Raw genomic sequence first — 13111 nt, 5'->3', positions numbered from 1 at the left:
GGGCGCCCCCTGCAGTCGAGGCGCCTCAGGAGGCGGCCCGAACACGGAGCTTCGCCCCCGCCCCGCCGGCGGCCCCGACCCGCAGGCAGCCGCCGCCCCACAGCTCCCCGAGATCCGCGGCGCCCGGAAACGGCAGCGCGGCGTCGGGGCATCCCCGAGCAGACATGAACGAGTTCGGGGCCGGCGTGGAGCTGCCGGGCTGGGTGGCGGACAGCCGGGGCGGTAAGGGCGGCAGGTACCGCGCGGAGCGCTGCGGGAGAGGGGTGCAGCGCGGGGCCACAGCGGCGTGGTGGTGGTGGTGAAACGGGGCGTGAGGGGAGCGGGGCGCGACGGGAGCCGTGCCGCCCGCAGCGCCGCGGGGTGCCGGCGGTCGCGGGGTGCGCGCTCCCGGCCGGGTGCCATGTTTTAAGCGCGCTTCCTCCGCCTCGCAGAGCTCTTTCCCCCCGACGAACCGCCCGCGGCGGCACCTGTGGGGTTCCTGCAGGAGCTGCCCAGCTACCGCTCCGTGCTGAGGCGCCGGGCCGCCGCCGGGGACGTCGAGGAGCGGCGGGTGAACCTCCGGGGAATCGCCGCTGCGGAGCTCCGGGGGCCGAAGCCCGAGGGAGGGGAGCGCGGGGCTCTGCCGCTCTGGGAGCTGCCCGTGAGCATCGCCGACAAGAGGAGAATAAGGTTCTTTACGCTGGCATTTTTTAACGCTTTTAAACATGACCTGTTCCAAAGGTATGCAGCACATGCGTGAGATGAAAGGCAGGCACAGGATGGAGCTTACTTGTCCCTGCGGGGCACTGTTTTGAGAAGAAGTTGCTCAGCCTCTTCTGACAGGAACCCGCCAGGCCCCACCTGCAGAAGTGTGGCTGCGGGCACCGGGCTGGCGGGTGGCTGCGTGTAGGAGTGCAGCGAATGGGAAGAACACGCTCAAAACGAGCAGCTGAGCTGCTGCAGATGGACGACTTTCTTGACGGCTTCCTCTTGTTGTCTCAAGAGTTTGTTCTCCCGAGGGTCTCAGCAGCTGAACTGGCATCGTGAGCTGCCCACCCTCCTTATCAGCTCTCTGAGCGTTGCTGTTTCAGTTCTTCCTTGCGCTTGTGCCCAAATGCAGCATGCTCTGTCTCTTGTGGAATTGATAAGCGTAGGACAGCTTTTCAAGATAATTTTCTCCTTTCACATCCTGTGAGCTGTTCTCTGCAGTGAGCAGTTCCTGTCCTTCAGTGCGGCTGTTAGTGGGCTGTATTTTGACTTGTGACCTCAGCTGTCTCATATCTTACTGCTGGGTGGAAAGCTCTTGAGAGCAGGAGGGGTACATTAGTTGTTTTTATGATGTCCCCATCCAGCCACATTTGGACCTTTAGATCAGGTGCTTCACAGCTGTGCTTATGAGCTGGGGGTGAGGTGGAAGTACAGCCCTCCCAAGAGCTGTACATCAAACAGTGCTTGGTGCTCCACAGAGAACAGGAACAAATTACTTGGAAAAGGAAAGCTGGTAGAGTGGCTGGACTTGGCTAAGAAATGCTAGGGTCTAACCCTCTGTAGGCGCACAAAGGGCTGCAGAAGGTCTGTGACTCAGTGCAGTGAATTTGATATGAATCTGGGTGAAGCTCTACTCAAGAAATTGAGCTGCTCATCAGGAATGAAGCTGGGATATCCTGAGATTGTTCATGAGCTTCTAGAGCTATGGGATTCTGATAAGGCTTCTTGGCACTTCCAGGGATCAGCAATTGTGCCTGTATTGTGCAGCAGCTGCCAACACAGCATGTTTGATATAATAAATGCTGTGAAAGCTGAACACTCAATGCCTGGAACAAATATACAGCCCACGCCTTCGTTTAAAATGCAGAGCAAACACAGGCCAGACAGTTCTCCAAAGCGTTTGTTTAAAACATTACACTCTGCAGCCTGTAGTTTCCATAGAATGGAATCCTTTGTGAGGAGTTATGTTTGCGTTCATGAATGGGGTCTTCTGTTCCCTGTTTGATTGCTGCAAGCAGGGTTTAACGTGGATTCCTGCTCAAATACTGATTTCACCTTAAGCTGAGAAGGATGTGGATGGGATCAGCGCAGCACATGTGGCGGTAGCTGTGCTCCTGGTGCCGCATGTGGGTAACTTAGTGCCTCACTTATGATGTACCAAATATTTTAAAACTGGAACCTTTGTTGTCTGCTCCATTGGTCTCCTGGGTTCCTAACAGTGCCTTTCTTCAGCACTTCCTGTGTGCAGGTCAGCCTTCAAGCTGTGCTTCTAGAAGAGAGTTGACCATCTGAAAGGAAAAAATGCAAATATGAGCCACTCAGAATTTTCCTTGGTGCTGTTGCTGAATATGCACCAGTTTGAGCAATTAAAGTATATACATATGTTACAAAAAAAACACCAAAGAAATTACAGACTATTTGCGGGTCATTCTTGAAACTTACAACATATTCTGAGAACAACTTATTCTTGCGTAAGTTAGAATGATACAAAGATGGTAACAGATATTCAAAATGTTATTTATAAAGAAAAACTCACCGATATGGATGCCTTTGCTGGGAAATGCTGAGGCAGTCTCCACCAGGGAGCAATCTCCAAGAGATGCTGCCTTAGTGGTGGTCAGCCCTTAAATGAGGTCTAGAGGAGGTGGAGTCAAGTTCCACCCTTTCCAGGAGCACAGCTAAATGACTCTCACCTGTGCTCCTGTAGCTGACCCGACACTTGCCTCAGCTGATGAATCAGAGGTTCAGGCTGTGGTTACCAATTTCCCATACATCTTGGATGCCAGAATTTTTCAAGCTCAGTGAGCTGGCTCTTCACAGTGAATTTTAGGAAAATGAAATGATTAAAAATTAATAGGTGTAGCTAGCATATGTTACTGCACCTTCTAGTGCTGATATCTCTCTGAAGGCACCATTGTGCTTGGTGCTGTTGCTTGTGTTGAGAGGTATTTGTGCTCAGTAATTGTATTTCTTATTTCTTAGGGATTCCCAGCAGGCTGATATAAAATATTCTTCTGGATGGAATCAGTGGAAAAGAACTCGTAAATCATGGAAAAAAGCTCTCAAGGATATCAAAGAGTTGTCGTCTTACATGGAGCTTTGGCGGCGTGATATTCACAGCATCGAAGGTATTTACCTTCTGTTGGTTTCTCCTCTTTCAAGGTGCTTCTGTTATTAGTGGTCTTCTGTGTGTGAGCCCAGTCTCACATTTAACTGTATGGGTCAAACAGTTACCTGCTTCTCTTATTAGGAGTGGTAACAAAGAGTTAACTTGATAAAATCTGTAACGGGTTGATGGAAATATAGTGGGAGGAATTGATTAGAGTCACATTGCCTTTTCAGTTGTATTTCTAAAAGCTGACAGTACTGAAAACTGGCTTTTGTTAATGTTTCTTCACTATTAGTATTGTTTTTCAATTATTTTTGTCATTTCAATTAGTGTTACACAAGCTTGTTTTATCCCCAGGGAAATTTGGTACTGGCATCCAGTCCTACTTCTCCTTCCTGCGTTTCCTGGTCCTGCTGAATTTTTTGATGTTCATCCTGATGTTCAGTTTTGTTGTGCTTCCCACTGTCATCTCCAGTTATGGAATTTTCAACAGTAGCTCTGCTAAAATTTCTCCAAATAACACAGGTAATAACAGCTCTGTGTACTGCTGTTGTTCTTAAGATTCCTCAGTTCCTTTAGCTTCTCCCCCACCCACCAGGACAGAGAAATTGTGTGTTGGTTTTTTTCTATTTTTTTTTTCTTTCTTTAATTAAGAACTGGCCATATTTTAATTAACTTGAGCTTGCAGTTTAATGAGGATTACTATGTTAGTGACTTTCCTGCCTTTCTTCTGACAGAGCCTTATTGCACAGTTTATACACCTGGTGGTAATAAGGGACTTGTTTACTTCTATACTTACCTCAAAGATTTGCTCACTGGCACTGTAAGTAATTTGGTTTTATTTTGTTCTTATATTTCTAATTTTCACATAGCATGTAAAACATGAGGACGTTTTACTTAGGAAATGATGCTTTGGTAATTCTGAAAAATGGGAGGCATAGGCATCACTGGGTAAAATTAGCCTTTATCCTTAATTGGTGAGATGGTAGTTTTCAGTTTTTGAGAGCCCACAGAGCCTAGTTAGTCACACACTGCAGCCTGTGTTTCTCCTCTCTAGCTGCTAAATATTCCATGAGCTAGAGCTTGCTCCCTGTTGTGCTCTCTCTGTAGGTTCTTGACACGGTGCTCTTTGATTGGAGAGGTGTGGGATTTTATGCATGTGATGTCTAGGCAAAGTTTGTTAGAAGGGAATCTACAGACTTTTGTAGCCTGCTTGTGACCCCAGCAGTAATTTCACGTTTACAAAATGCTTTGTTTGAGCCAGGTTGGATTGAGCAGAGCAGTTGTTATTGTTGTGTGTTCATTTTAAACTTGACCTTTTCACAGGGGTTCCTGGAAGTGACAGTTCTGTTTTATGGCTATTACACAATAGATGCTGCGTGGCTTAGTGTCCTGAGATATAACTTACCGCTAGCATACTTGCTAACTACATTTGCCTACCTTGCACTAAGTCTCCTCTGGATAATCAAAAGGTAAAGATGTTGGTATCCTTCATTTATTGCTCCTCTTGCTCACTCTGCATTTTCTTGCTTGTAGGGGACACTGAATTACAGAACAATTTTACATAAAAATTGAGGATCTTTTGCTTAAAGTGACGATGTTTCAATACCCTTTGCTTGGTTCTGGGGAGCTGAACCAGTGAAAACAACTTCAATAATATATTGAAGCTCTGTTAGCTTCAGTCGACTTTGGTTCTTGCAGTACCACTCACTGAAATTTTCTCATAGATTTCTTGATATTAAAGACTAAAGCACTGTATAACAATTAACCAGGTTGCCTAAAGTGTCACGTGTGATTGTTTTTCCTCGTGGTTAAAATATGTCTTTAATGAATGATGTAACGTTGTCTTTTTTCTTTAGATCTGTGGAAGGATTTAGGCAGAACTTAGTGCATGATGTAAATCAGTTTCAGAGTTATTGCAACAAAGTCTTTGCAGGCTGGGACTTCTGCATTACAGATCTAAATGCAGCACGGCTGAAGCATCGCAGCTTGCTATATGAGCTCCAAGTGAGTAACTTCTTAATTTTTTTCTACAATTACAATTTTCTATATATATATGTATATAGGCTAAAAAAGAGAAGTGTATGATTATAAAGATAGTGGAATAGGGGTAAGAAATATTGAAGTAGTGTACACTGGGGACAGGGTAATCCACATCATTTCACATACTTTGTAGTTATCTAGAATTGTGGTACAACGTGACAAGAATTGGTGGTGAGGTTAAAGGCCCTTCCCCCATCCACTGGGGACTGAAGCCAAATCCATTTACTGCTTGTGTTATCTGTCTCTTCCTCCTGCTCCAGCCCTGTTTCCTGTATTAGTTTCTACACAATCTAACAGGAAAAGCTCGTCTGGCTGTGGGTAAAACCATGTACCACTGGGAGTCAGTTTGACTATACTGGGTTGTAAGTGTGGTAGGCAGCTGTTGCACTTAAGAAACACAGAGAGAGCTAATGGACTTCCCAAATCATAAGGGTCTATAAAGGGAGAACCTGAAATGCTTTTCTGCTGAAACTAGAACTATTTTTTCTATGTAAACTGGAAATGTTATGGAACAGTGACCTCTGAAAAGATATTTCTACCTCAAATCACAAAGCAGTAATTGCTGATTTCATGAGTTACAGTGGGTTGCTTTCTGTTTCGGTAAAGTTTGGTTGTCATCCTAAAGGATTCCTTTCCTCCCTTCCTCCCTTCTTTCCTTCTTCCCTTCCTCCCTCCTTCCTTTTCTCCCTCCCTTTCTTTCTTCCAACTTTTGCCTCAATAACTCACACCTTGAAAAAGGTTTCCTGTTAGTGTTACTCTTGAATGAAGTATGACATCAGAAAACACCTGGATAACCTGTGCTTTTGCTCAGTTTATATTGCTCTCACAAGTAATGCACTGTTTTCACATCAGCTAAGCTGAAACCTGCTAAGTTGACATGACCAGCTTCTCTGGGCTCTGATTGTTTTTCTGTTGGCCTCTGATTTTTCTTCATAAAGAGCAGAAAAGTCCAAGTCAGTGTGCTGAGGGCTGGTTGCTTGCCTGCAGAAGTATGGAGATGAGTGGTCTGATACACACTTTTCAAAGTGTAGTACCAAATTGAGTCTCTCACAATAGATGTCTTTCTCAAGGACATATGTAATTGATACAGTAGAAGAGGATTACAAGATGCTTTTCTGTGGGTACAGAGCTCCAGACTAGGAGCATGCTGACTAGGGCTTCCAGCCCTGTGTAGGCCTGTTTCTATCAATGAAAAGGCACTTTCAGCCTGTTTGAACAACCTTTGTAGTGACCCTCCTGGAAAAAGCTATAGATCCAGCATCACTGAAGCAAGAATATCCCAAAGGCAAAAGATACAGTGTTAAGACTTGCATGCTGCATCAGAAAATGATACATTATTTTTCTTTTGTTTGTAGACAGACTTGGAGGAAGAAAGACTGAAGCAAAAAATAGCTGACAGGACTATGAGAGAAAAGCTACGGATCTACTCTCTGAGAATATTTATAAATATAATTGTCATTGCAGTTTTATCAGCGTGCTTTTATTCTATTTATAGAGCAACTGTTTTTTCTCAAGAAAACTCGAGTGTAAGTATCAGCCATAATGTTATGATAGATTAAATTGGGGCTGGTGATGTGAGCAAGAATTACTGTGAAAGAGTCAAGTATCCTAAAATAGAACCTTTCACGCAGAGGTTTTGAAACACCTGTTTTCTAACAACCTATATTTTTTTAATAGCAGGCAGTGAGAAGGATAAAAAGGGATGTGCAAGAAAAAACAGTGGTGGCTCCCTTTAATACAGAAGCTCCAGATGCCAGTCTGTGCCTTGTAGCTAATACAGCTGAGAAGAAAAGCAGTCCTCACTTTCTTTCCAGTACAGCTGTTCTCACTCCTCCGATCTGCTAGTACAAACACTTGTGTGTCTTGGCACTGATCTGGCTCAGGGAATAATCTGGATAAAACAAACTTAATTATGGTCAGCTTTATGATCTGGTTCACTGTTCAGCTGTAAAAATAAACTGCAAGGGAAGGTAAAGAGTGCGATCTGTATTGTGGTTTGAGTCACAGCTGCGTGGGGAAACAGGAAGACTGATCAGGGAGCCCTTTGCAGAAGAAAAGGTTCTTGCATCAGTATTGGAAAGAATCAAGTTTGATGGGGTGTTCCCCTCTGGCAGGACAAATAGATGGGAAGAGTGATTCAGAAGCAGAACAGCAAGAACAGCCAGCAGTTTCTCAATAGTAATTGAGTTCTCTATAGGACACCAGGGTTTAATTAGCCTACTACAAATGGAGACTTCAGTCTCTTTCCTCTGTTCGTTGATGATGTGATGGGCACTGGCTGTGTAAGAGGAAAGTTGTATTCTTGATGGACTTCTCTAAAATGTCAGGATTGTAAAGGGAGAAGTGAGGACTGAGGACTTTGAGTCAGTGGTAGTGTTTGAGGACAGAGAAGGATGATAGCACAACACTGAAGAGAGTACAGTGCCAGAAGTGTCTGTCTGCGTGTAGTGTCATCTTTCTCTTTTCTTTTACAGAATGTCAATGGTGTGGGCTTCCAGGCTAATCTCTTAGTTCAATATTTGCCATCCATCGTGATCACATCAGCCAACTTAATTGCTCCTCAGATCTTTTCAGTTCTGATCAGATTTGAAGATTATTCACCAGCCTTTGAAATCAGGCTGACACTGATGAGGTAAAGATATTTTTGCTATAGGCCCTTGGATGTTTGAACAACTTGTTCTTGGTAGGTTTGAGGTATTGTAAACACTCAAATATCAAGAGTAGAGGTTGGACTCCCTGTAACAGAGGGCCTGGGTGCTGGATGCCAAGCAGGCATTGTTTGCCTTGTTTCATTGGAAGCTCTCATTTCAAATCTGGAAACAATCTCCTGTTTTGATGACAGTACAGTGCAGTCATTTAATGTTCCAGTTTCTGTTCCATTTAGCTGTGTGGTCTGGACATCCTCAACAATCTGGAAGTCAGTAGGTAAATTAGTAGGAGAGTGCTGACTGTAGAGCTGTGAATTCATACCACTTTGTGTGCAGCAGTTCCCTGGATGTGCAGTTATGTGTGCACTGCAACCGGTTTCACTCATGTTACAGTGCTGTACAGCAGTGAGCGAAGAATGTTTTGAAGTAAAAGATACCTTAAGGTGAGTGTGTGGACTGGTGTTGGGCAGGTTAAGGTAGTAAGATCAAGACAGAAGCATCTGAACGTTGTCAAGCACCAGTGCTTTGCATTTCTAGTTCAGCTAATTGCCTCTGAAGGCCTGAAGCCACTTGAGGGCAATGCTGCACACAAAGTTTTCATGTGGCCTCTTCGCTGTACTTGAGAGAATAGCAGCCCACTGTGGATTGAGCCCCCACTAAATGAAGAGCCTGGGGGCTCAAAATAAATGACTGGTTTAGGAACAATACAGCAAAAAGAAACAAAGATCTGTAGCCTGCAGCTCAGAAGGTGAAAGGCAATTTAACCTCCTACTAAAGAAAGAAAATTGTGTGATATCTGCCTGCTCATTCCATTAAAACTGTTGCGTTTTCAGTCTGTGTGCTTCTTCATTGGGCTCCTCTGGCAGTTGAATCACATGCCAGAATAGCTGTGTTTTGGGAAGTTTAAGATTGCTTTTTGCTTTTCTTCTAGGTGTGTCTTCGTGCGGTTGGCCAATATTGGTGTTCTGTTGTTCTCTCTGTGGAGTCAGATCCACTGTGCCACTGACCAGTGTAAAGCCTGTGGATACGATTACGAACTCTATCCTGTAAGCAGACTTATCTTGGTCTTTAATCACCTGAACTTGTAGTAAGAGATTCTTTTTCCATGAGTTTTACTTGTTTAAAAGTATTCAGAATTGGAATTATGGTTCCTGCTTGTGTTGTAGGTAGTGCTGTGTGCAAGTGTATCTGTCTATATATCACTTGTCTTCCATGTATTTAAAGCTGATTATTTTATTGTAGTATTATCATAATTTAGCAGAGATTTTCTGGCTACTGTGAAGTTTGTTTGAGGTGTTGTCGTTGTCTTTTTCTTCAATATAACAAATTGTTGTCAAAAAAGAATGTTTGGTTTGGACGCTCTGAAACACTTAAACGTTTCAGAAGTGGTAATTATTACAGTTGTAGCTTTATTGGTGTCACTAATTGGGAAGATTGTTGCTTTAGTGATTGATGGCATTTTTTTATTTACAAGTGTCATTAGACTTTTAATCCTGATTTTTTTTTTTTCCCTGATGTTTTTTTTCTAGTGCTGGGAGTCTGCAGTTGGGCAAGAAATGTATAAACTGTTGATATTTGATTTCATGATAATTATTGCTATGACCCTGTTTGTGGACTTTCCTAGGAAGTAAGTGGCTCAGCCTTTTGAGCATGCCTTTGCAAAATGATTCTTGAGTATTTTTATGAATTCCCTGTATTTCTAACTAGATTGACAGTCTGAAAGTAAAATATTTCTGGTTATTTGAGTACTTACACAGATGGATGCTTTTTTTGAGATTTTAATCTACGTCAGTCATTTTTCTGTCATGTCACTGCATACTTTAATGCTGAATTTCTGTGCTCGGGGTATTTCAAAGGTGTTAGGGTTCAGCTAAGCTCTGTAGCTTCACTCTAGAACTTAACGATGTTCTCTGGTTTTAGGTTACTAGTTACTTACTGCTCTTGGAAGCCAGTTCAGTGGTGGGGTTTGCAGGAATTTGGAATTTCTGACAATGTCCTGGAAATCATTTATGGACAGACGATCTGCTGGATTGGAACCTTCTTTTCACCACTACTTCCTGCAATAGCAACTATAAAATACTTCATCATCTTTTACATTAAAAAGGTAACGAAGGGGTTTGGTGTAAATACAAACAAATAACAACAACAAAGAAAACATTTTTTTAATGTTGATATATGGTTGATTTAAAACAAACCCTTTAAAGTACAGTATGAGGAAATGAGGTAATAAAATTCTATTTTTAATAAATTTTTTTACTTTTAAGAGAAGGTTAAAAGGCTGTATCATAGATTGTATAGCACGGGACTGATGTTGTTTGGCTCTGTACAAGTGTGATCTGGATCAAACTCTTACCCAAAAGAAGAGATGTTGATTTGTACTAGAATGTAGAGTCTGTCTCAGTCCACGTACATGCAAGGAAGGATGGTTGCTTGTTAGCTGGTAGCATATCTGAAGATGGAAAATACAGTTGGTGGGAAAGTAATATGTTAATGCACAGATGTAATGTTCTCCCTCATTTTTTTCCTCTCCAGATCAGTTTGATACACACACGTAAACCTACAAGTAGGCCCATCAGAGCATCAAGCTCCAATTTTTTCTTCTTGCTGGTGCTGTTGATTGGGCTCATCTTAGCTTTTGTTCCTTTGGGAATCAGCATAGCACAGTAAGTGACGATTGAGCTTCTCTGAAGTTGGCATTTGCTTTAAGGTTGTCAGTTCCTAGAAACAGATGAATAACTTTTAAATAATAAAATAGAATACTGCATACCTGCTTATAATAAAATGAAGTTATTATTTAGTTTATATATGAGATGAGGTACACTTTTATCCTATCGGCAAGATAGTGCTGGCTTGTGTTGGATTATCTTATGTTTTGGTGTAGCCTCTCATTTATCTTCTGATTTTTTTCACAGTATCTCCTCTTCCAAAGCATGTGGGCCATTCAGGAATTTTAACACTTCATGGGCTGTTGTTCCAGCTACAATACTTCATTTTCCAATAGGCCTGCAGAAAGTCCTTTATGGCATAGCATCAGAAGCCTTTGCAGTGCCTTTCTTTATGGTTGCCTGGTAAGTATTATGGAGACCTGACCTAGTTAGAAATGGTTAGTTTCCTTCCTTACTGAGCTGATAGCAAACAAATTTTAGACCATATTTTTCATCTGCAGTCAGAAGCATCAAAGCCCCTATGAAGCTCCAACCCTGTCTTTGACCATTTATTGCTGTTTGTTAGCTTTATTCCACCTCCTCTTTCACAGCCCATTTCCCACGCTTCTCTTTCTCAGAACTGTTAAATGTTCTGCAAATTGGTGTTGTAAGTCTTGTGATCACAAACAGTCATTCTGTAAGATAAAATTTGTTACAATTTCATAATTTTTTTAGGATTTGAGGTTGGAGATGATCTAATTCAGTCCTGATGTTCAAAGCAGGGTAGGCTAGAGTAGTTGCTCAGGAACCACATCCTGTTGGGTTTTGAACATTGCTAGTAGTGGAGACTCCACAACCATACAACAAAGAGAGACCTGTCAAAACACAGCCCATAAAATCTGAAGTAGGCCTTGCCTCTACATCTTCTAGAGCTCTGTCCCAGCCTGGCTGTAACAAAAATAGCAAGTGCTTCTCAGCACATATCATCATATATCTAGACCATATACGTAGATTTAATGTAGCCTTTTTGTTTGCATGGTGCTAATGTTTAATGCTGGTTTGTTGTTTGCAGCCTCCTTATGTTCTATTTTATTGCCTTGGCTGGTGCGCACAGAAGAGTTGTTGAGCAGCTAAGGGAGCAACTGGTTCTGGTAAGGTTTAACCCACTATATTTTTTTTGTAGTTTTCCTTGTGGCATCCATAGGCATACAGAGAACAAACAGTCTTCCCACACTTCTGCATGTTTGGTGTTTGGACAGGCAGTGAAGAATGTTTTGTAGATTACACAGGAAAAGTAACTGAAGCACAGAAGTTATTTTTCGGTCTAGTTGGTGTGTTTGGGCATCAGCTGCAACTGCAATGGAGGTGCACTTTTGAGAAGTGGTGTCCCTGTTCTGTATTTGTTCCACTGCATAAATCAACCCATCTGCATGGGGTTTTTTGGTTTTGGTGGTTTTTTTTCTGCCAAAGGAGAGCCTCAAACTTAAGGCTCCTGTCCTTTCCACCATCTTTCAGACTTTTGGTTGTTTCCTTCTCCACACTCAGTAACAGACACCCAACTTTTTTCCCTTCACTCCAAGTCTGTGTTTCTGGTTTACCATGTCTGGACTTTTTCTTGAGTTCAAGTCCCAGCACTACCTGCAGTGAGTACTGAAGGTGGAACAAATCACCACTAACTAGTCTTTGGAGAATGTTAACAGTGTTCACATGGTTATTTGCAGCCATCAAAAGCTACTACTGTTCATCAGTTTAAGAGAATTTGTATACTGTGATCTGTTGAATAGCTCTGGTCGAAATCTAACCTTTATACAAAGACTTCTCACTTTATTAGGAAAAGATCCTGGTTTTGTTAAAGTGCTTCTTTTGGGTATGATACTTAACAATTTGTCCTTAGGGGAACAAAAACAACCAAAGAACAAAAATATGCTGGTGAGAGATTTTGAAGAGTTTAAGGGATTTAGGAGCAAAAGCCCTTGCTTTATTGTTGCTTGCACTGTTTGGCTTCTTGGAAGCACAGTTCTAAAGTTTTATCTATGTTAGATGTTTCTATTTGAGCCCCATGCAGAACTGATAATGTAACCTAACGGGAGGTAAATGATTCAAAGCCATTGTTAAAATAGTTTGGGCAGTTGAGAGAGTGCTGTTAACCACTAATTAGAGTGCTGGTGATGAGAGCACCTGTCTACTTCTAATAAAGAAATGAGTTGCATATAGAATCTGTATGTGTTTTTATCTGAAGTGTACTTTTTATTCTGTCTTTCCAGGAGAGTCGTGACAAGTTGTTCCTAATTGAAAAACTAACAGAAGCTCAAAAAAGTTCTTGAAAACCACAAAAAGCCAAAGTTCACTTGTGATACTCCTGGAACCACTAGATAAGGGTAGATGAGCTGCAGTATGTAAAAACAGCAGCTGACCAGAACTGCGATCTGTGTAGCGGGTGCTCAATGTTCTTTTTAGTGTTGATTATGCTAGTGGGCCTTAGAGTTTCCAAGACTGGAAGTTTAGCAAATTTGTACCATATTAGACCTGTTTGAAACATTCTATGGCAGGGCGCTTTACTGCTGCTACCATTTCAGAGCTGTCAGGGTCAGTGATAAGTTCCTGGTTTGTATTTTTCGTGAGTTTTGGGCAAAATAGGGTTAGAACTGCAACCATGGAAGAACTCCGTCCTGTTTTTATAAATTATACTTGTAAGAATT

At 42.4% G+C, this 13111-nt stretch overlaps 1 protein-coding gene across 3 annotated transcripts; it reads left to right on the top strand.

Annotated features, from left to right (window-relative positions):
* The first annotated feature begins 90 nt into the window (after window positions 1-90).
* On the top strand, window positions 91-13078 carry TMC7 (transmembrane channel like 7). Of its 3 annotated transcripts, XM_072349674.1 has the most exons (16): window positions 91-222; window positions 432-669; window positions 2950-3095; window positions 3434-3601; window positions 3814-3899; window positions 4403-4548; window positions 4936-5083; window positions 6475-6645; window positions 7594-7751; window positions 8699-8813; window positions 9297-9394; window positions 9688-9871; window positions 10300-10430; window positions 10680-10835; window positions 11485-11563; window positions 12677-13078. In XM_072349674.1, exons 1-16 carry the CDS (start codon window positions 165-167, stop codon window positions 12734-12736), a joined length of 2142 nt encoding a protein of 713 aa, XP_072205775.1. In that variant the 5' UTR covers window positions 91-164; the 3' UTR covers window positions 12737-13078. The 3 variants fall into 3 exon arrangements, with proteins under 3 accessions (XP_072205775.1, XP_072205776.1, XP_072205777.1); XM_072349675.1 differs by lacking the exons at window positions 91-222; window positions 432-669 and adding an exon at window positions 2692-2768; XM_072349676.1 differs by lacking the exons at window positions 91-222; window positions 432-669 and adding an exon at window positions 2729-2824.
* Window positions 13079-13111: the final 33 nt, after the last annotated feature.

This window comes from Excalfactoria chinensis, chromosome 14 (genome assembly GCF_039878825.1).
Source record: "Excalfactoria chinensis isolate bCotChi1 chromosome 14, bCotChi1.hap2, whole genome shotgun sequence".
NCBI lineage: Eukaryota > Metazoa > Chordata > Aves > Galliformes > Phasianidae > Excalfactoria > Excalfactoria chinensis.
Note: the sequence above shows the minus strand (reverse complement) of the source record. Positions and strands in the feature narration are given on the sequence as shown.